Source organism: Lonchura striata, chromosome 1 (assembly GCF_050655825.1).
Source record: "Lonchura striata isolate lonStrDom1 chromosome 1, ASM5065582v1, whole genome shotgun sequence".
In the NCBI taxonomy this organism is placed as follows: domain Eukaryota; kingdom Metazoa; phylum Chordata; class Aves; order Passeriformes; family Estrildidae; genus Lonchura; species Lonchura striata.
This window is the reverse complement of record NC_140703.1, coordinates 18393872-18415844: the sequence shown is the minus strand read 5'-3', so window position 1 is coordinate 18415844 and position 21973 is coordinate 18393872. Positions and strand designations below refer to the sequence as shown.

General features: G+C 36.6%; 1 protein-coding gene across 3 annotated transcripts in view; it reads left to right on the top strand.

Moving 5' to 3' along the window:
* ZNF654 (zinc finger protein 654) overlaps window positions 1–21973 on the top strand; it is a 30353-nt gene that overhangs the window by 1518 nt on the left and 6862 nt on the right. Inside the window, exons 2-7 of one of the 3 annotated variants that reach the window (XM_021550206.2) lie at window positions 7793–7938; window positions 10876–10957; window positions 12175–12310; window positions 15963–16165; window positions 16903–17042; window positions 21088–21229. In XM_021550206.2, the coding sequence (XP_021405881.2) occupies window positions 7793–7938; window positions 10876–10957; window positions 12175–12310; window positions 15963–16165; window positions 16903–17042; window positions 21088–21229 (849 nt within the window). Of the gene's footprint in view, window positions 1–7792; window positions 7939–10875; window positions 10958–12174; window positions 12311–12340; window positions 14927–15962; window positions 16166–16902; window positions 17043–21087; window positions 21230–21973 lie in introns of those variants that run through there. The other 2 variants (XM_085565217.1, XM_021550207.4) reach the window with 2 other exon arrangements.

The following is a 21973-nucleotide window of genomic DNA, read 5'->3' as shown; positions in this document are numbered from 1 at the left end:
AACAGCAGTCATGTGCTCAAGGTAATCAGCATTTTGTTTAAGCATGTTTTTTAGCAATGGGTTTTTTTCTGCTGCTTTAACTATGCAAACACAAGATCATAAGGGTTGTACTGGTTTCAAAAGCCTGTAGCTCTATGACATTTATGGGTTGACAACAAATGAAGTTGTGTGTTCTCCACATGATCTCATTTTTCCTCCTGGGATTGATACTGTGTAATTATACATGTAATATATATCTGTACTTTTCTATCCAGATCTCCTGAAGGACATGTTTGGCTGCTGTGCAGACTGAGCCTTCCCACCCCACTCCACTTTGCACTGCTAACACAGTTTTGCTTATCTTCATACTCATTTGGCCCTTCTGAAGGTCCTAGTTTGCCTCCTGTGCTCCTTGTTTTGTGTCCTAGGTAGATAGCAGTTGTAGAAATAGTTGCTTAGCGATGGTGCTGTGAATTTGGACTCCCCAAAAGAAACACTGTTATTTTCAGAATAACAACCTATCAAAACACTTGGCTGTGCTTCAGAGTGGTGCTGGAGCTTGCTGTCACCTGAAAATAATGTTGTTTGGATTACTTGTAGTTAAGCTGATGAAGTATGTGACCATCTCTCACTAAGAAGTACAGGAGAAAATAAGCAAGGTGTAAATAAAACCTTTTTCAGTTTGTAGATCTGTTTTCTGTACACAGAAAAACCTGCTGGTCTTTAAGGGAATGGCTTAGAGCTTGAAATGCATTGGTGTGCACATCTTTTATCCTTAAGTAATGTTTGAAAGGTAAAAAACCTGCTGTAAATAGCCAGATTCAGTTCTCTTGAGGCCTGTAGTATTGTAGCTCAACTTGACTTTTGGATCAGTTAAGTACCAGTTAAAAAAGATGAGGTGTGAGGATTATGAGAACATTTTCCATAAATTTCTGGGTAATCACAATTTAGGGATACAAGATGCAGCTGGAATGTGGCATCATGAAGCCCATTTATCATTTTGGGATCTGTGTAGGTGTTTGTGGTCGTAGAGAGTCATTGCACCTGAATCCTTCAAGGCAGTATGGAATAAAATGCTTTTTTAGAAAGTTATTTGAGATTGATGACATGGACAGAGCAGAAATCAAGCTTTCTATGGCTGGAAGGGGAAAAAAGACAGTTGGAAGATGAGTCAAGTGCCCAGCTTATGCATCTCACCAGCTGTTTCTGTGTTACTTTCTTCAATTTGCTGATGTGGCTTTTCTTCTTATTTGTGGAGTTCCAAGCCCACTTGGATGTTGGGAAAAGCAAATCTGCTGTTCCCAGCTTTGGCAGGCAAAAGAACAACGCATCTGTAACTACTTTGTAAGTTAAAGACATTTGAAAGGTGGTACCTAGAAGAAACTCCCTCAGCCTAAACATTTGCAGGAGTTTCAGCTTGTGTTTGTTTGCAAAATTTGAAATTCTTTCATGAGGTTTCTCAGCCATTGAGAGGTTATTGTGAGACAGAAATACAGATGGTGAAGGTCAGTGAAAACAACATAGATGGTGACTTTTTGGTATGAGGGTTAAGGGAATACTTTTGTAACTGGAAGGGCAAATTTCCAATCTTATTTGCCTTAAAAACAAACTTTAATGGCAAGCTGGAAGATGGATGTAGCTTCCTTCATTGCACTGGAAGTGGGTAGAGTTTTATTAACTAGAGAAAGAAATAAATTTCTTTTTATGATCTTTTCTCATAACTTTAAATGCTATCCAAATATTACAAGTTGCTTGCAGCATTTCTGTAGTTGTCCTCAGGGCTGCATAACTGTACTAGATGTTATTTTATTTTGTTGATACTGACTGGAATAAACACACCAGGTGAGTTCATCTCAAGTAACAAGGTAATGCTGTGAGGGGTAAGCACTCCTTCATCTGTTCTTTCTGTGGCATCAGTTTACAGCCTTCCAGCATGATCCCACTCCTGAAAGAAAGATTACCTCCTTTGCTTATATTAATTGGTGGAAAAACAATTCTTGGGCTTATAAAAAAGTTAAGTAGTAAAATATAGTAACACACCAGAGAAGATAGTGCTTCCTGGATTTGTTTTAGCAGGCAAAAAAAAGGCAGGGAAGGGTGTGTGACTCAACTGTTGTTCCTCTTGCTTCGTGGTGATGGAAGTAAAAACACAATTTTAGATGTTTGTTCTTCTGACTTTGGGGTTAATGTAGTTTCACACTTTTTGTGCCTAAATTTGAAAGTATTTGCTTTTGTCTCCTACTCTGGACTTCAGATCAATAGTGGTTAAATTGTTTTTATATTAAAAAAGAAAACAAGTGCAAAGAAAACCTCCCCAAACCTTTAGGTTATGCCAGACTTTTATTTTATCAAATTTTGGACCTTTGGGATCCATATTTAATCTACATACACCATTTTAAGGCTCAGCTACACAAGTCTTGTTCACATGAATGCTACTAGTGAAAAATGATTTCTTCAATATCCTTGAAACTTATTTCTCTGAAAAGGCACAATCTGTAATTTTTCATCACCTATTTGTTTGTGTAATAATTTGTGGTGTTGATGTTTTGGGGTTTTTGTACCTTTCTGAACAAATATGCTTTATCCTTGTTAATGGCTCAAATTTTAAGAGCACCCTTGTAAGTAATATTTTACTTTTTCTGAACAAATATGCTTTATCCTTGTTAATGGCTCAAATTTTAAGAGCACCATTGTAAGTAATATTTTACTTTTTCATGGTTTTGAATGTTGATCCTGCTTGTTACGTGAAAGCTTGCGATGGGCCTATCATACATTCCAGTAACTAAATTTCAAAGAGTACCATAACTGCTTGAAACTATTTAAATTTAAAAATTAACCTGTCATGGTGTTTTTTACATGTGGGACTGGTGGAAATCAGTGTGTTCAGTTTATTTATTGGTAGTTTAGTATTATGCTGCTTGAGTTTCAAATGAATTCATGTCTTAAAGGAAATCCTTATGAAACAGATGTGGCAAGGCCATGTGGTTTTTGATGCCAAGGTGAGCTTCCAGTTGTGGTGAGGATTTAACTGTGTGTGCAGAAGGGTGTCTTTGGTCTGGGTTAGGTGGTGTCACTCTGACACTTGACGGGAAAACTGATAAGGGTCTGTCCTGCAGAAGTGGGCTCTGGTGGGTGAAGTGCACTTGACTCCTTAGTCAGTTCAGGAGAATTCACAATAGCAGTTGATTAACAGCCTCTTTATCTGAAGATTGACTCCTCCAGGTTCTCAGTCTCTGGCAAGCACATTTCTCTCCCTCTCAGGAGTTTTCATAGAGGTGCACAGAGAGAAATGAAAGCGAAAATAATTTCTATTTCTGCTCCTTGTTTTTCCTATGTGGAATGTGTTTGGAGAATTGTTTACCTGGAGTGAGTGCTTGATTGGATTCTGGTGAGGATTGTTTGAGCCTGATGGTCAATGCAATCCACCTGTGGCTGGATCCAGGAGAGAGGGTCACGAGTTGTGTGTTAGAGAAAGTAGTATGTAGTTTTAGTATTTTTTTTAATATGGTATATTAATATATTTTAGCATAGTTAAAATAAAGAAATCGTTCAGCCTTCTGAATTGAGTCAGCCATCATCATCTCTTCCCATTGGGTTTGCTTGCATTTACAATACCAGTCTTCAGTGCTCTTGTCATTAACATCATAAAATTTTTTCTTATTCACATACTCTGGGTAGTTCTCATCAGCTTTTGTGCCTGCTGTCCTTTAAGCTTTATCCTGAGAAATGATCTCCCTGTTTTACAAGTAGGATTAAGGAGTTACTATTTTCCAAAAGAAACATTTGTGCAATACATTGTAGGCTTTTCTTGATCTTTGTAATATCTTCTTACTTTTCTAAAACTTTCCTCTTCGACACTTTCAAACCTCTTGGTATTGCTGCTTCTCCAGGTTTTAATGCCTTTTCATAAAGTATCACTTTTGTGTGGAAAAAGCTTCTCCAGGTTTTAATGCCTTTTCATTAAATATGGCTTTTATATGCTTGTTATTTTTCCTTGGAAAAATGCATCAGGATTATAACTTTAGAAAGGAGTTGCAGGTTTTTATACCTAAGGGGAGGATCTTCTCCACTGAGTAATGCTTTACTCCATGGAGCTTTGCTCCATGAGCTTCTTCAATTAGAGAAGACACATTTACTGCAAGAGGTAATGCAAAAATCCAAAAGTTCTGTCCTTTTGTTTAGATGAGGAGAAGTAGTAATTGTGCTTTTTCACTGATACACCTAATAAATTGTATTTTACTGGTTACCAGTGATGTGGATGTGAGCATTTGTGTGTTCCCAAGATTGGCAGTTCTTGCTCATATGTGAGCAAAACAATTCCTTTAGTTAGTTGACTTTCATTTGGGAGGGGCGAGGTGCTTATGAAAAGATGAGTAGGAATATTTCTACTTTTCAATATATATATGTATCAGCCATAAATCACTACTCCAATCAGCCCAAACTGCTTTTCTAGAATTGATGTATAGTTTTCACTGTTGTGCAAGTGACAGAATATAAACACACATGACTTTTTGGCTGGCTAAATGTAACGGGCATATGGTACCCAATCTTGGGAATTGTTCTTGCCTCAAGCAGGCTGAGGAGATGGATGAGATTTTGGTCATTAAGAGTAGGGGGAAAGCATTTAGCTTTAAGGGTAGAAACTTCTCATGGATGTGTCATGCTGCTGCTGGGTGATGTGTTTTCTTTTGTTAGAAGTGTGATTGTTTGGTTACTCCTTATGTAATATTCACATGTGAATTGCAGTAAAGCCATTGCTTACATATTTTAGTATAAAGCCATTTTCAAGTTTTACATGTCAAGTAATATTTCGTATTATCCTAAAATCATAAGGCTTTTCCTACTCTCTATTTGAATAGTAAAATCCTTATTTGTAAGGACATGGTTGGCTTGTTTGTATTTGGAAACAAAACACTCTTCATCCACTGAACAGCTTCAAAAGATAGTTAAAAAGCTGTGATTGTTTTTATGATGTTTCCAGCAATAGTAAATGTAGCATTACTCAAGTTCTAGAGCTGAACTTTGGTATCTGAGCTGCTCTGGTATTTCTGCTGATTAGGCAACTGTGGTGGTTCCTTTTAATTACAAATTTTAATTTTCAGGCAACTTTGGTTTTTCCAAGCTTGCCCTTTTTGTGTTTGTCCTCTCATGTGACAACCCTTACATATGTTTATTTTAATGAATGACAACCACTATATTTGCCAAGAAGCTTTCTATGTCTGAAAACTATAAAGAGAAAAACTCTCAGAATTGTTGTGAGCTTAATCCTTTTAGTGACTTTACTGTTAAATCTCACAAGAAGCTATTGGAGTAACCTTGTTTGAAATCCTAGTAATGATAAACTTTTAAAATGGGCGGGGTTTTTTGTTGGTGGGTTTTTTGTTTGTTTGGGTTTTTTTTGTTGTGTTTTTTTTTTTTTGTTTTGTTGTTTTTTTTTGTTTGTTTTGTTTTGCTGGTTTTTTTTTTGGTTGTTGTGTGGAGGTATAGGAAAAGCTGTAGCAACTTCCAGCCTAGCACTGCAATAAAACATTTGGGATTTGTGTCCTGTGTATTTGCAAATCTAATTATTTGCAATGCTGTTTATCTAAAGTCTTTGAAATACAGCCAAATAACTTTATATGTGCATATTTAATCAGTTAAAATATATGTATAGAATTAATCAGTTATAACATAATTTTATATGTGCATATATAATCACTTAAAATATATGCCTATAATTAAACGGTTAAACATAATATTCCAAGAAAAGCTATTGTTTCACTGGTCTAGTTCAGATTTTTAATTACTGTCTTGTTATTTTTGGGGTAAGCTGCCTTAGCTGTGTGCTCAGAAATTGTTGGCAAGTCCAATTTTGATTTTTTTAATGGGACACATCTGAGTCTTGGATTTTCCTCTGAGTTATTAAAACCTATTAAAGGAAGGGAAGCAGTATAATGGTGTGGGAGAAAAGTGGAGCTGAATGGGGGGTTTGGTGTCAGGAAGGTGCTTCAGCCTCCTTTCAGTGCCTTGATCTTCTCTGAATTAGAGAGGGAAAACAAAAAGGTCCCATCCCTTTGTGGTTATTAGCAATGGCAGGTAGATACAGACTGGGGGATGATGCTTTAAGGATATTAAAAACCCTAACAGAGACTTGGAAAGCACCTGTTGCAGAAATTCACATAAAAAGGGTTGCTTCCCTTCTGATTTTCTTTCCTGTGTATTGAACAAGGCCGCTGTGCTTTGCCAATGTTATGTTCTTCATTGTATTGAAATTGGTGTGCCTGTTCAAAATGTGTTGATAAACTTTTATTTATGTTTTGCTTTGCAGTCCTGTTTCAAAGCGTGGCGTCTTGAGTATTTTGTGCAAAAAAAGAGCTTGGTTTCTATTACAGAAAAAGTTATTCTATAAGATTACTTAAAAACAGACATTGAAATATACATTATTCCCTACCCCTTCTTTGGTATCAAATGTGTGTGAAGTGTGGTTTGGAATTTAGTATTTTATACTTAGTTTAGCTTTTTGTCCACACACTCCCCACACCTCCATCTTTTCCTAATTGTTGCGAGTCTTCTGAGAATTGACCATGTAGATTTCTTTTTTCCTGTGGCTGATGAATTCATGATTTCAGCTTATCTATATTCATGCAAAATTTGCTATTGGTATTTTTCCTGAGCAGTTTGGGATGGAGAGACTGTTGCTGTGAGTGTGTTTTGGTACATTTGAGTTGCAGACCAAGTGCCAGGCCAACGTGGTGTTGCTGCTGTGTTCCTTTCTCTGCTGGCTCTGGTATTTGTGTGGCAGAGGAGTTGGTGCACGCTGGGACTGATGGCTTTTTCTGTGGAGAGGCTGCTCCCTGCCCATTAATTCCTAATTGAGCTTACATTACTTCAGATGAGTGCTGGAGGTGCAGTGAGGGCTGTACAGTAGGACACAAAATGTTGTTTTATTGCTTGAAATAATTTATGAATATACCTATACTTTGCCCATCAGGTGCAAGCATTGTGAAATATCCTGGTGGGAAGTGATGCTTTATTTCCACCTTTGTTTGACCTTTTGGAGGCTCACACCTCTAAAGGATGTTTTTTCTTTCTGTCTGCTTTGTTTTTCTAAGGCTTTTGTGGTTTTCTATAAAAGGGACTTGGCTAAAACTATTTCAGGGAACTCTTAATAGATCTGTGAGGCAGAAGTATCTTAAAAAATGTTTAGTCTCCTTAAGAGGAAGAGTATTTATCTACAAGTCTGATAATTCTTCAGTTGACTTAGATATTTGCTGCACTAAGCTAATAGTTTTTCAAACAAATTACAAGAAGTTTGGAAAACTTAGAATCTACATACAAGCATGGATCGTCTCAGCTGCTGTTGCCTTAGATCCATCCTAGGTCTAAATAAAGCCAAATTTACTCATTTGATCAGATAAGGAAGAGTGGCTGGAATGCTTGTGACTCTGACATAAAGGCTGGAAGAGTGCAGGTTACTCTTTCCCATCTTGGAAAGCTTTTAGACAAGAATGTTTAGATGTTGTTACAGACTCTAATTTGCATCCCCTTGCAAAACAAAAACTTGTATTTAAATGCAAAGAGCAATATCTACTGTGGCACTGCATAAGAAGGTGGTATTTCCTGTCTTACCCTCTGAAAAGAATAGCTGAAGGTCCCTTGTGATATTCCTTTCACGATATAGGTCATAAAGAGAAAACAGTCACATTTTTTTAGGTTACAAACTCTGCTCCTGAGGGAGAATGCAAGGAGCTAAAGCAGGTATAGCATTAACTGCTTATTTCTGATCAAGGGGAATGTTTTGCATAATAATGTGTATTTCCATGGTTTTGCCTAGGTTGTTGAAGACTATGCTGGGAGGTGGCAGGTCCCTCTGCCTCAGCTGCAGGTGCTGCAGACGGCGCTGTGCTGCTTCACGTCTGCCTGTGTGTCCTTCCCAGCCGAATGTGAGCACGTGCAGTATGTGCTGAGTAGCCTTGCTTTGTGAGTACTTCTTTTTTGTTATTCCTTCCTTTACAATAGCATAGCAAAAGTATTTCAGATCCTCAGAGCTCCCCAGAGGGCTTTTACAGGTGGTGTAGCTACACAGAATCAAGGATTGCTGACTAGAATTTGGTTTTGTCTTTTTTGTGTCCTTGTTTAATATTCAAGTTGGCTATGACAGTGTTTTGTCATAACTGATGTCTGGCAAAATGAATAATGTAATTAATAAGTGATCATCATAACCTTATTTTGGAGTATTTGAACACCAGCCTTTGCCAGTAGATAATTTAAAATAATTTATCTCAAACTTTTACTTCTGTACTTTTAGTGATGCAATAAGCTAAGTACTTCTTAAGATAAATTTCTTAAGAAAGAAGTCAATTACTTAAAATTGTATGGATTTTTATGTTTGAGTCATCAAAATGCTTGTGGGAAATTACTTATCATGCAGTTAAATGTCCCAAAGTCACATTCAGCTTCAAGAATTGCAGGATGTTGTGTATCAATTTTGCTCTAATTTCAAGTTTCTTGATGCATTGGTCATTTTCCCACATGAAGGTGGGAAGTGTCAGGGTAATAAGTACATAAGGAAAAAGAAATGCTGCCTTGAGGTGCTGGTGGAGCTTCTCCGTGGGCATTTCCTGTTTTATGTGTGTGAAACAGTTTGACAGAGGACTATCATATTATGCCATAAATTTTTTGGCATAATATGACCACAATTTTTTAAGGAAAAAACCTAAAATTTTTTAAGGAAACAAACTACAGAGTTCAAACCATGCTTATATGTACTTGTAAATAGCAAAGCTTGGGAGGTAAAAAGCTGGAAATTCGGGTGTTGTTTTGGACGGATACATTCTGATAATCAAGAAGTAAATTGGCCACTGAGTTCCTGTCACCCTTGTCTATTTTGATTTTTGAGACTGGGTTTACTCCATGAGATTTGCTTCCATTCTAGGATGTCCCATTATTTATTCTTCTGTCTGGTTGGCACAGTTTTGCATGTGATGTGATATAAAGGGATCACAGGGCTTAGTAGCTGCAGTTACCTGGGCAACCTTGCTCGAATCTCTTGAAAATTCACTGTATATTAGGTCTTAGTTCTTGGAGAGCAAAACTCTGCCTGACTGTATTGTCATCTTTAGTGAGATTTCCTTGGTAACCAGACAATAAACTGTTAACAGGAGCAACTGGTTTATTTCCTATACTTAATAACCTTGCTATTCATATCAAATGAAGCAGCATCTGCATTAATATCTGGAGGTTCTATAATGGTTCCACACTTTTGGTTTTAGGCAATCTTCTGATGTCAAAGCAGTGATGTGATCAATCTGGATGGATATAAATGTGGATATGCAGTGCTGCAAACAGTTTTGAAATAAAGATGGAACTGACTGTAGTAATTTTAACTGGGGACTAGTGATGAGGAAATAAAAATATTTTGATGGCTTCCTTTATGTAGGCTGAGAGTAACTGCATTGATAAAGCAGAAAATCGTAGTTTAGACTTATTCACTATTGATTTCAGATTTTTTTTTTTTTGCAAGATCCTCTTCTTTTTAAATCAGTCAAAGCAAATTTAAATGCAGGCATGCATCATTTACTCTAACTAGTTTTGTCTTATTATTTAAGTTCCAGTTTGGTTGCTTGCCAGATCATGATGTGACTCATGGCTGACCTTTCCTGAGAGTCAAATATGCTGCAGAATTTTGTTTAACATGAAATGAGCTAATGTTTTTTCAGAACCAAGTACTTATTTGGGTAGGGATTGTTTTTTCATTGCATATTTGAATTGAGATTCACAGACTTAGCCTTGAGAGAAATTCTGTCACTGAACATAATAAGTTTGTATCTATTTCTCTAAGCCTGTTTTTGGCATAGCTAATCATTGGTTAGAAAAAAAAAAAGTACTTCAGCATAATCTATTGGAAATCTAATTTTATGGTACTTTTCCATTATTCCTATGGAAAACTTCATTTTGTCTGTGAGCATTAAGACTTTTTTTCATGCACTGTATTCCTCAAAATGGTACTGAGGAGAAAAAAATGCCTTTAATTTGCACAATATTTTTTGAAGTCCTGCCTGTCCCTCGAAGAGTTGCTCAGTTCTTGTCTGCTGCTGTTGACTTTCTCAATCAGCAATTGCAGCTCATTAGTGTAGTGTCTGCCTGGTACTTTTTCCAAGTAGAAAGGAAATTTCTCAGAATCTTCAGGCAGAGCAGTAACTGCACATCCACAACTGCCAAGTTTTTGATTGGATTCACTCAACTGCATTATCTGGAAGGAAGCTTTTATAAACAAAAACCTGAATTGAAAGGAGATCTGGATAGCTGCTTTTTAACAACCTCTCTGATTCTGTAACAGGATTTAAAAGAAATAAAATGCTAGACCAATATTTTAAGATTATAAAAACAATGAAGGCCACAAATCAGTTTGAATCTAAGCATCTGTTGAAAGTATTTGTCCTTTCTTTGCCCATTTCTGCCACCTCTTTTTGGGGTAACGTGTGAGTTCATCTTGCTGGACAGAGACCTGATCACTTAAAAACTTGATGGTGGTAACATTCAAGTTGTATGAATTTGAGTGCCACACAGAAGGTGAATGTAGTTTTGTTTGCATATTTGCACAAAAACTGTCCTTTTCTAAATAATCTAAAAAAGCTTTTTTTGAAAAGATAAAATAATTAATACCTTTAAACCAGCATCTTAATAGAGAGTCTTCAGTTATGGCACAACAGGCTGAAATTAGATAAAGTGTGTTTGTAGAAAGTGCCTGAAAACAGGACTTGGCCACCGAAAACCTTTGAGTGACTCCACATGGCACAAGCCTAGAATTCACAGAATTTCTAATTTTAGTTTGAGTGCTGCTAAAAGTAAGAGACTTAGAGTAGCTTCATTTTTTGAATGTGTTTAGTTTGACTTGTCACTACTTCTGTTTTTTAGGAGTTTTTTTGAATTGCTGCTGTTCTTTGGAAAGGATGAGTTCTATGAAGATCCTTTGAAAGATATTTTAGGTTCAATCCAGGTAGTGTTGCCTACTTTCATATAAACTTTTAACATTATTTTAGTAGATATAAAGGTAGTTTTTGTGAATATATGACCTGGAGAAAATGTGCCATTATAGTGAAAGAAACTCCGCTTGTTTGTCTTTTTAGAGCTTCATGTCATTCAGTTAATGACATGATATCTCATGTTTCTCCTCTGCTTTTAAACACTAAATTTGAAATTGAAGCTTCATCTCAAGCCAGCATAAAAATGGATAGTTTAAATTGTTCTATTCTTAGATAGATTGGGACAGAGTTTTCTATGTCTGTGTACAACTGCATAAAGATAAATGACCTTGAATTAAAAACTTGTTTTGCCAGATAAGTGTGGGGTTTTGTTTGTGTGGGGTTTTTTTAATACCCAAAGGGATTTTTAGAGTTGTGCCACCATGAAAGGAAACTTTGTAGGGAAAGGAAGGCTGAAAGCCTGGATTGTGTCTCTGTTAATACTGCTTATGGAACTGCAGTTTGAGTAAAAGCTCTTCCTTTGCTGTTTTTATGTTGATACCTGTCTATTACTGCTTCTCCAAATTAATGTGCCAACACTGTTTCTGCATCAGTTGTGTAATACGTGGATGGAAGCCATTCTAGAGAACACTCTCATTAATAAAATTTTATGTTGATTAATGGTGTTGTTGACACTTTTACAGCAAATAATGCGTGGGGATTAAAGGGAGTTTGACATGTGAAAATCATGGCTGGCTAAAGCATTCCATGATATTACAGGCAAGCATAATTCCTGTTATGTAGAGATCTGGAGAAAAATGTTTGCTTGAGGGCTGGTGACTCATGGCTTAATTCAGTTTTTCCCTCAGAAATCACAAATCCAGCTCAACATGTCTAAATCTGTGCAGGCTACTATGAGGTGAAGGCTTGTCTCGGTGTGTGCCAGTAATACCTCCAATCCAAGTTAGTTTTGCTTTGTTATACAAATGGAAGGCTCTTTCTGAGGACTGTAGAAGCCATGAATTTGACCTTCAACAGTTCTGTATTGCTATTTGTAGATAATATCAGTTGTTGCTTTAAGGCTTTCTGTATAATCAATGAAAGACTTTTTAGCTGAAATTATTGAGTGAGAAAATACTCAGCCATACATGGATTTCTCCGTTTGTATCTTTATGACTTGGTTTGTATCTTTCTAACTGTTTTTAGACAACATCTTTTTATTCTTTCTAATTGTTTCTCTTTTTACTCTTAGGAATGTCAGAACCTTCTAAATAAATACAGGAATCTGAACCTGGAACTAGTGACTCGAATCATTCGAGATGGTGGACCATGGGAGGATCCAGTATTACAAGCAATTCTTAAAGCAAAGCCTGTGTCACAGGAATTAGGTACTTCATTTATCACAGTAATTTTCTAGAGTACTGAAAAATGTGTTCAGTTATGCTTTTGTAAAATATATAGGGTCAGGTGTTACCTGCTGGCATTGCACAGTGTTTTAAATATTCTTTCTGTAGTAAAATAGTTCCCTTTTCTGTTTGAAAGGAAGCTGAATTTCTTTGCTAACTTAAGTCTGCTCTTACAATGTAGAGATCATATTGGTCAGACACAGGCAACTATGGAGTAGTTAATAAAATTCATAGGGTGGATTTCCCAAATCTAAGTGTACATTTAAAGCATGGAGACCAACTTGACTTCAGTTAGCCTCCTGAAATGACATGTTTGGAGAGGATCTGATGTGTATTTGTCTCCTGGCACACTGACTCATTTTTCTCTTCAGTTGTAAATAGTTGTGGCTTTTCTTGGTTCTGTTTCCAATGATGCCCATGGCTATATGTGACAGCTGCTTTCTTTTTATGGATATGTAATTCCTGGAGCTGGGAAAGGTGCAGTGTATGGGAACAAAATCACTGGAATGTTAATGAAAGTTCCTAAGAGGAGAAATACCCAAGCTACAGTAAAGTCTTTGCTAACATGTTAAGCAGCAGTGTTCACAGGGGAGCTCTTAAAAAGTTGTTTTTAGTTTGATAGCAATGGGAAATGCCAGCTTTTCTCTAGTTATTATGATGTAGTGCCTGATAGAAACTCATCACTGTGTTTGTGACAGCGTGCTCATTGAGAGAAAGGAAGAGCATGAAAGTCAGAACAGTACAGTGAGCTGCTTCCTTAACCAGAACAAGGGTTTTGATGGCAAATTAACATCATCATGCCTTTGTTGTTCTGTCTCTTTTGTGAAACAACTGCTTGAGCAACAGATTTACCCATGATTTTTATTAGATATTTCAAAGTTATGGTCAAATACCTACAGAAATAAAGTGAAAACCAAGATGAACCTTGTTTTGTTCTGCATTGCATGATTTTGGTGATTATGATGGGGAATTAAGTCTTGATCTCCCTCTCTCCAGCAAAGAATTAGTTTAGTCCTTTGCTGTAATGATTCTCTTGGTTATCATGAGTCCTCTGTGATGGGTCATACTTTGAGGATGTTTGTTTTTAACCTGGCAGAGCAAGAATGAGACCTGTTGTCACTAGATGAGCACTTTGTTCCCTTTTGTTTCAGGCTGCGTCTCCTTCCCCTCTGCTGAGAGATTTTCTCTCCTTTTACCTTGATATCCTCGCACACACCCTTGACACCTCTCATCTGTGCTGACAAACATTTTATTTTAGATAATTTATATTTTGAAAGCCTGTTGTTTCTTCCTTTCGCTTCCTCTAAAATTTGATTCTTGTGAAGTCTTACACAAAGCAAACATCCTGTGCTGCTTTATAGGCTAGCAGTGTTTAGTGTGTATTTTGAAACTTGGTCATGTAGCTCCCTCAGGGGTTATTTAAATAGGAAAAACTGCCTATTATTGCTGAATCACCAACCATTTCTTGCAAAAATCAGTTTGTGTGAACTACATAATCCTGTCCTGGATTCAATAACTCTATAGACAAGCTTAGGCCAAGACAAACCTCTCTGTGACTGTCTTTACAGGAGTTGTAGTAAACTTTCAGATGTCACAATCTCTTCGGAGATGGCTGGAAACAAAGCAGTCATTGAGTTTAAAGAAAAATAGTAGGGTTGAAATATAGGAACAATCAGCTTGTAATAAACTAGGGAGAATAAGGTGGGCATCTAGAAGAGAACATGACAGTGCAGTCAGATGGAGCAGTTAATGAGTTTCTGAGGTTGATATCTGTTGCTCTAAAGCAAAGCATCACTGCCTGGGTAAGAATAAATGTTGTTTCTTAGTGTCTCTCAGGCTTGGCCAGACACTGCTGTAGCTGGCAGTTGTCTCTGGTTTGGGGGGTTAGGAGAGCTCTGTGTGCTGCCCTGGAAAAATAGGATGTTCCAGGACAGGGAGGGAGCACTGCCCTGCCAGCAGCATCAGTGAAACTTTGCAAACAAAGGAGGCTGTAGGAACCCCCATCCTCGGAGAGCTCCTGCTGGCAGTGGTGTAGGGTGTGGAGATGCCCTTCCCTGGGAGAGGAGGCTGTCAGACTCTCATTTCCGGAGCAGAAGGCACCTGAGAGTTCCCCACACCAGATGGGAATGGTATAGCAGGGTGAGCTGTGCTGTGCAGTTCTCCCTGGGAAAAGGATGTTACAGCCACTGGGCAGATTTCCTTACCAGTAACACTTACCAAAGCTGAGTATTTCCAGCCTTATTTTTCACTAATGCTTGCATACAAACCAGAGGGATGTAGTTTATTATCCTAAGGGTGGTAATTCAAAAAACCAGAGACCTTTACTTGACTCTAAGGACTTTTCCATATAATGACTTTTTCTTGCAGTTCATTACCCCCATTGGACACTGGCTTGCCTTTTAGTCCTCTTGTTTTCTGAGCTTGTTCTCAAAAGTGCTAATGGATAATGGGAATGAGATATTTCTTTCTTACAGTGCATCTGTTAACAAATCAGATTGAAACCTGACACCTTGAATTACACTGCTTAAATGTTCATTAGCATGGAACTCTGCTAGCTTGCATAAAAATAAAGATGCTAGAGAAATCGTGGGTTTGAGGGTAAGGCATTATTTCAATCCTTAAAAAAACCCCTTTTAATTGAAAGCTTATTGTACAAATAATCTCTTCATTTTGGGGAAAAAATTCTTTGTTCTGATTGTAGATTTTAGTAACCATTTCTTAAGTATCATTTTAAGTTGCTTGTAATTAATACAGATTCCTTCTAAGGGATGAACTATCAATCTTCACTGACTTTAAAATTAATAATCTCATTTTCTTTCTTTAAAACATGAAACACTAAAGTTGTAGCCTTGTAGCTAGTGATATTTTAGTTTTTAATCCACAGAGATACTACAATCTGTATGATCCTTTATAATAAAGATGCAAGGCATGTCTTCTAGGTATTTCAGAATTTCCAGTTACTTCAATATTGAGTATTTTCAGTATCTCACTTGAAATTATTTTCTTCAAATATTATTGTTTATATTATTTTTGAGAGCTGAAAAAGATTTCCAGAAATTAGGAGTCAGAATTTAAAGTTATTTAGATAGGAATTGTGCCTAGCAGCACTTTCAGAGGAAGATATATTTTCCAAGCAAGCGAAATCAAGGCATTCAAAGCTTCTTAAGGCACTAGCATGTGAATTGTAGTTAACTTTTTTCACCACTTTGAGGTCTTATATTTTAAAGGATAATAAGTCTCTTGAGGTTTTTTAAATTATTTATAATTATAGCTTCAATCTTATGCTTCTGACAGTCACATGGATTCTACTGCTGAGAAAGGAGGGAATTTTTTTCCTTTAAAATGCTCACATCTGCTTCTATATAATATAAATTTTACCAATCCTTTGCAGCACCTTGTGTTAACTTGTTAGAAACAAAATACTGAATTAGATTACTGGTTTAAGAACAATAATTTCTGTTTCCAAGCAGAAAGACAGATTTCTTATGTTGTTTAATTTAATATTTGACAGACTTTTTTAGCAGAGCCTTTATTTTTTCTTGATATTATTTGTTTTTAAAAACATTACATTTAGATATATTTGTTGTTTGGACTTCATATTCTAATTGCCGTTAAATCTTTCTTTTCTGTGCAGTTAACAAATATTTAAGCTCTGAAAATCCACTGTTCTTTGAACTCCGTGCCAGATACCTTATTGCCTGTGAACGCATCCCTGAGGCAATGGCTCTTATCAAATCTTGCATAAATCATCCAGATATCAGTAAAGATCTGTATTTCCATCAAGCTCTTTTCACCTGTCTTTATATGTCACCATTAGAAGATCAGCTATTCCAGGAGGTATTGTTTGTCAGTATACATTTCTTTTTTAAAATGAAGTGGTGCTTTATACTTGCTGTGTACGAGTTGTCAAGAGGAGCATGTGGAACTCTGATTTTGTGCAACCAAATGTCATAAAATCAGGCAGCCCCACTGGTGTTGCTCAACTTAGTGCTGGCTTAAGCTTGGGAAAGTTGAATGTGAAGTGCCTACAAATCTTGTTGACCTAAATGCAGTTTTTTGATCAAGTATTCTTGTAGATATAGTTCCTAAATATTTTGTAATTTCAGTGTATTGAGTATTTTGCTATTGACAATTTTAGTAAAAGCACTTGAGCCTAATTGATGTTAATCATACATTAATAGCTTTGTTAAAGTTTTTAATGATGCCCCAATATGTAAAATGACATTTGAGCTGAATGTGGCCCTATTTTATCACTGATAGCACTTAGTAGATAACAGTGCTTTTCTTAACCTTGTTTTAAGAACAAGCCACCAGAAAGTGGCAAGAATAAACAAAAAAGTGCTTTTGTGTTCAATTGTAATTTCTCAGACAATTATTTTGCTGGTCGTTACTTTAAGAAATATGAAAGAGCTCGAAATACCTCCAAATTCTTTACTTGTAGATGTACGCAAAAGCCATTCCAAAGACATCCTGTGTTAATAGCAATTCCTGAAGTTTTTAGTAGAGCAAGGTCTGATTGGTTTTGATTTCATGTCAGCAAATTGATCTAAATCGATTTTATTTTAATTGTATAGCACTTGTTGAGGACTGATTGCAAGAGTGGAATTGAGATCATCTGCAACACTGAAAAAGAAGGGAAGACTACCTTAGCCTTACAGCTTTGTGAATCCTTCCTAGTCCCACAGCTCCAAAATGGGGACATGTATTGTATATGGTAAATACCTTATTTCTGGGGAAGCAGCTGAGCAGAAAATACATGCTTATTGCCAAGATGAAAATCACCTAACTTAAAAATACAGATAAAAATTATTTTTAAATGTTCCTGGTGCTTCTGTTGTGCCTGTTTGCCCTTGTACACACAGTCATAGACAGGGTAGCCTAATAGCTCATAACTCAATATTTGCTGTTTCCAAGTAACAGAAAAGTGAACCTTTACATACCTTACCTAGAAATGTAGCATTTATTATTAACAAAACTGTAATGTGTCACCAGTGTGCCTAAAAAGAGAATGTGTGATGCTGGAAATGTGCTGTTAATTATGGAAACTTGGATGTCATGAACAGAGGTATATCACCTCGTTGGGCTTCTCTAGAAAACATTGAAGATGTCCTCACACACATTCAATTATCTTGATACCTGGACTTGTTTTTAGTGCTAAGAAGTGTTTTCTAGAGTGTTGCCAACAAATTTCATCATTCCAAGGACTGAAAGATAGCTAAGGAATATAATCCTTCAGTTGAGCCTGTATAATTTCTGTACCCAAATGAACATCTGCATTCCTTGATAAAATGTGCTTTGCTTATGTAGTTAAAGCAACACATCCTAGCAAGGTTTTGATAGAGATCAAATTATTAATCTGTGTAAATAACATTTATATTAAATTCAGGAGCTGCCTTGAATTTCTGTGTTCAGATTCCAGGAAATCAAAAAGCTTTTGTTGTCTTGAGAAACTAATGGAAGTTAATAAGATAATGTTTACTTTGATATTAATATTTTTCCTTAACTACTGGACTGTAGGAGGAGTAATTTCTCAATCAAAACCATTTGGATTATGATAATGACATCCATTTACAGTGCAATGTGTTGGTAATAGCTACTGACATTTTTCATCCAGTCTGTCCAGGAAAAGAGGTACAGGACTCTCCCCATAGGAAAGATGAAGTTGAATCAAAAAGGTAGAGTTTGTGTGAGCTCAGTGGGAATTGAATCCATCTTTGCTGATTCCAAAAGTTTCATCTCCCTATTTCTTACTAGGAAATTACAGGTGTAACCTCCATGGATTAATGCTTTCTGTTTGGGGCAGTCAGTTTTTGAAGAAGTGCATTTTCAATTAAAACTCCCTTTTGCTGTAATAACATGTTGACATTGCTCTTGCCCAGCTGATTGAATTTTGCATCATCCATTTTTGAAATTGCTGTTCAAAGCAAGATGTATCTTTTTTTGTTCTGGCAAATCAGATGTCAAAGATGAAATTCCAGTAGGGGCTCGAGTACTGTATGATACCTGGTTTTCAGGGAAATAATCTTGGCATCTCTCAGTACTTTAATTTATTCAGAATGTAGAACATGAGGATCTTTGGAAGAGAGTTCAGAAGAGTTCTGTCTGTGCAGCTCAAACAGATGTATCATTCTTCACAGATGCTGAGCCTTAACAATTGTGTTCCCAACAAGAACTCTGTGTAATACTTAATAGCTCATGGAAACTGCAGCAAAGCTTGTGAAGACATGACTATACTGTAGTCCAATTTTTTGAAGAAATTGGAGCCAGGTTAAATTAACCTACGGAGTCTATTTTTCCCTAGGGGAGATTTTAGTGTCTCCAGCAGAGTATAAATCATCTCACCTTGTCTGGAACTGAGGTCCTTGCAGATCTAACAGAGATCCAGCTGCTAACACTACAAGCAAAGATAAGACAACAAAACAGATTAGAAAGCTGTAAATAGCAGATATTTGCTACAGCCTAAATGAAATCTTCAAGCTAAAGCCATTAGCTGTCATCTTGGAGGAAGATGAACTTTAAGGAGCTTGGTCACAAAATTCAGATTTTCACTGATGTTAAGAATAAATTCTATATTCAGATGAAGAAATAATTTTTCTGAAGTGAAATCATCAAGCAAGCTGTGCTTGGTCATACTAAAAATATTTTTTGTGCAAAGTAATGGTAAGAAATCAATTCATAATACTTTGTATCAAAGTGTTGTCTCTTCAAGAAAACACACAGTATTTTGATGGAGCAGGCATAGATGGCCTTCCTTCTCTGACAGAAGATTTTTAAATGCTATTTTGGCTGTTTTCAGGTGATTCCTATGCAGTAAATTCAGTAAGTCAAAGAATCTTTACCACAGGCTTGATCAGTTTTTTGGTAAAGCATGTTCCCTACTTATTAAGAGTAGCAAAGGGTTTAGATCCAGCTAAGTTAGGGAGGGTTTAACCATCATTTCATGTTGCTGCTGGAGGCACACAGTGGTTTTGGTATTTTGTAGGTAGTTAAGAGGCTGGAATGCATGATTGCCTCTGGTAAAGAGGTGCTGGGTTGTGTGATCTCCCAGTAACAATTTAAGTTGTCCCAAAAAAGTCAAATGGACTTGAAAAAGAGAAGCCATTGTATTGACACAGAAAAATAAAAAATACTGCTTCATGTCAGGGTCTAGGTAAATGGTGGTTAACACCTTTTTCTTCAGCCATGCAGCTCTTCCTTCTACTTCCAGTTTTCTGCTTTCCTTTTACAGCTCTTTCCTTGTGCCAGCCTAGCATTTGTCTGAACACACAGCAAGCCCCTTTAACCACTAATCTATCAATAATAATTTTATTTTTCTCACATTCTCTGGGATTAGTATTGAAATGGCTTGCTCTGAAATGGTGTGAGACAAAACAGAGAATGAGATGGATTATTGAATTGTAACATATAACAGCAAAACTACTTAGTTCTTACGTCTGTACTTCAGGTTGAGACTTCTACTGAGTTGTTAAGAAAGGTTTAGTGCATGAAGACACTAATTTCAAACTTGCATATGAAGTTTGCAAATATGTAGGATTCAGGTTTCCAGCCTGGTAAAGGCAGAGGTGAGCAGTTTGTATCTTTAGAAAACCAGAAAGACTTTGTGTGTAGTGCTTCTTATAGGTCTCCCTTTTCAGTTTCCCCCATAAGCTTGATCTCTTTTAACTTTAGTTATCTTGGGTTCTGAATGAAAGAAAACAATCAAGGTCTCAATGTCAAGCAGAATTCTAGAGCTGGTCTGAACTTAAAAGTAGAGTTGGTTTTGTCATAGGCAGTTCTGTCATTTCCCTTCCTTCAGGCTCGGAGGTCACTAAGATAAGCTTAACCTCAAAAGGTTTGTCTGACTCTGGAAATCTGCCAAATATTTTGTCAGTAATCAGGTTTGTTTTTTGAGGGAGGAGCCTGCTGGAGTAGCAAATGTTTTCCTTCAGAAAATGCAAGTCAGTGGGTCCTGCTTTCATTGTAATGCTGTGGTGGGATTTCTCCAGAGTCCTAGCTAGACCTAGCCTTTGTGTGAGATCTTAGTGCTGGCAAAAATCTTCTTGTGACTAAAAGTTAGCCCAGTTGCCCTCGTAAGTCTCTGAAATAAAGTGCACAGAACTTTGATGCTCTAAGTTTCAATCAGCTTTATTTTATAGGCTGGCACATCACTTGAGCAGAGTTCAGCACTAATCTGTTCTTACATTTCCTTTTCTCAGACAGGAATGTTATTTAACTGCAGATCATAAAGATGTAGCATAGCTGTAGAGCCTGAAAGTTTGGTGTAACTGCTCTAGGCAGAAAATTGTGCTGTAATAAGTGGAGAACATCACTATTTCCTGCCACATCAGGATCTTCCTGTGCTGCTTCCATTTTTCACATTCAAAAGCTTCTTTTTCTGAAGGACTCTTCATCCTTGTACTGGAGGTGACTTAATGCCAAGAACATACAGTTGTTTATTGCCTGTGGTGTTGAGGGCTAGGTGCTGTTCCATCTGATTTTATTGTGCACTTCTCTGAAACTGAGCTGAATACATGAATGTTTTGTTGCATATTTAATTGGCTGGTGATAGGAGATACCCTGAATGCTTTAACAAAGTAATTAAGTTGCATTTTCTATTGTGCACATTGTGTACAGGTGTGGTGTTAATTAGGTCAGTATTACACCCTCAAATATGATTTTAATCACAGAATTTACAAATAATTTGCTTTAGTAATGCATTGTACTTAAGAGAGAGTTCTAAAACTCGGTGTAACTGGAATATTTTATTCTCTACCTAATAGGGACCTGATCTTCATTTGGAGTAAACTGCAGCTCAAATCTAACCCATCCAAACAAGTATTTGTGGACCAGTGCTACCAGCTTCTAAGAATTGCTACAAATGTCAGAGTAATTTTCCCTTTCATGAAAGTCATTAAGGATGAAGTAAGTTGTGTTTGTTTTCACCTCATCACCATTCTTTTGGTAACCAGTTAAAGTAAAAAGAAGTGATGTTTATATTGTGTAATGACTACTTCTGGTGACAAGTTAAAAAAGAGGGGTTAGAGAAGGACACAATATTATCTTTAAAATTTTGTCAGCTTCCAGAATGGGCTTCAATATTATGATTGCTTGTGTGGTTTTAAGGTTTATTTATTTAAACTGATTTGAGTTTTTCTGTTTCTGCAGCAAGTTTGAGGAATAAGTCCATGGAATAAATGTGAATGATTTTTTAGTTGGGTTTTTTTTCAGCCTGACCTCTTAAGGAAATAGGATCTGTGTAATTGTATGTACCCTTCATCCCTGTTAAATTCTGACTCTCTTTACCAATTGTAATCAAATCTGGAAAAAATTGCTTAATATAACATAAAGGAAAACACAGAATAATACAGGTGAAAACATTATTTTGCTGCAGAAAATTGTTCCGTATTTCATGCTTCATATCTCAGTCTTGTTCTGCCCCATCTGCAAAAATTGTCACGTGCAATGCTTTGCACACAGGCCTGAGAGTTGTTTTCCAGCAAATGTTGCTATTTATCTTTGACCTGACTTAACAGAGCTCCTTCATATTTTATGCCCTAAATGAATTCTAAATTATTTTGTCAGATCTCGCTGCATTAATTTGTTGCTGTTCAAGGGTATGTGTTCTAAAATGCTTGTGGTGATATTAGTAATTCTATCTGCATCTTA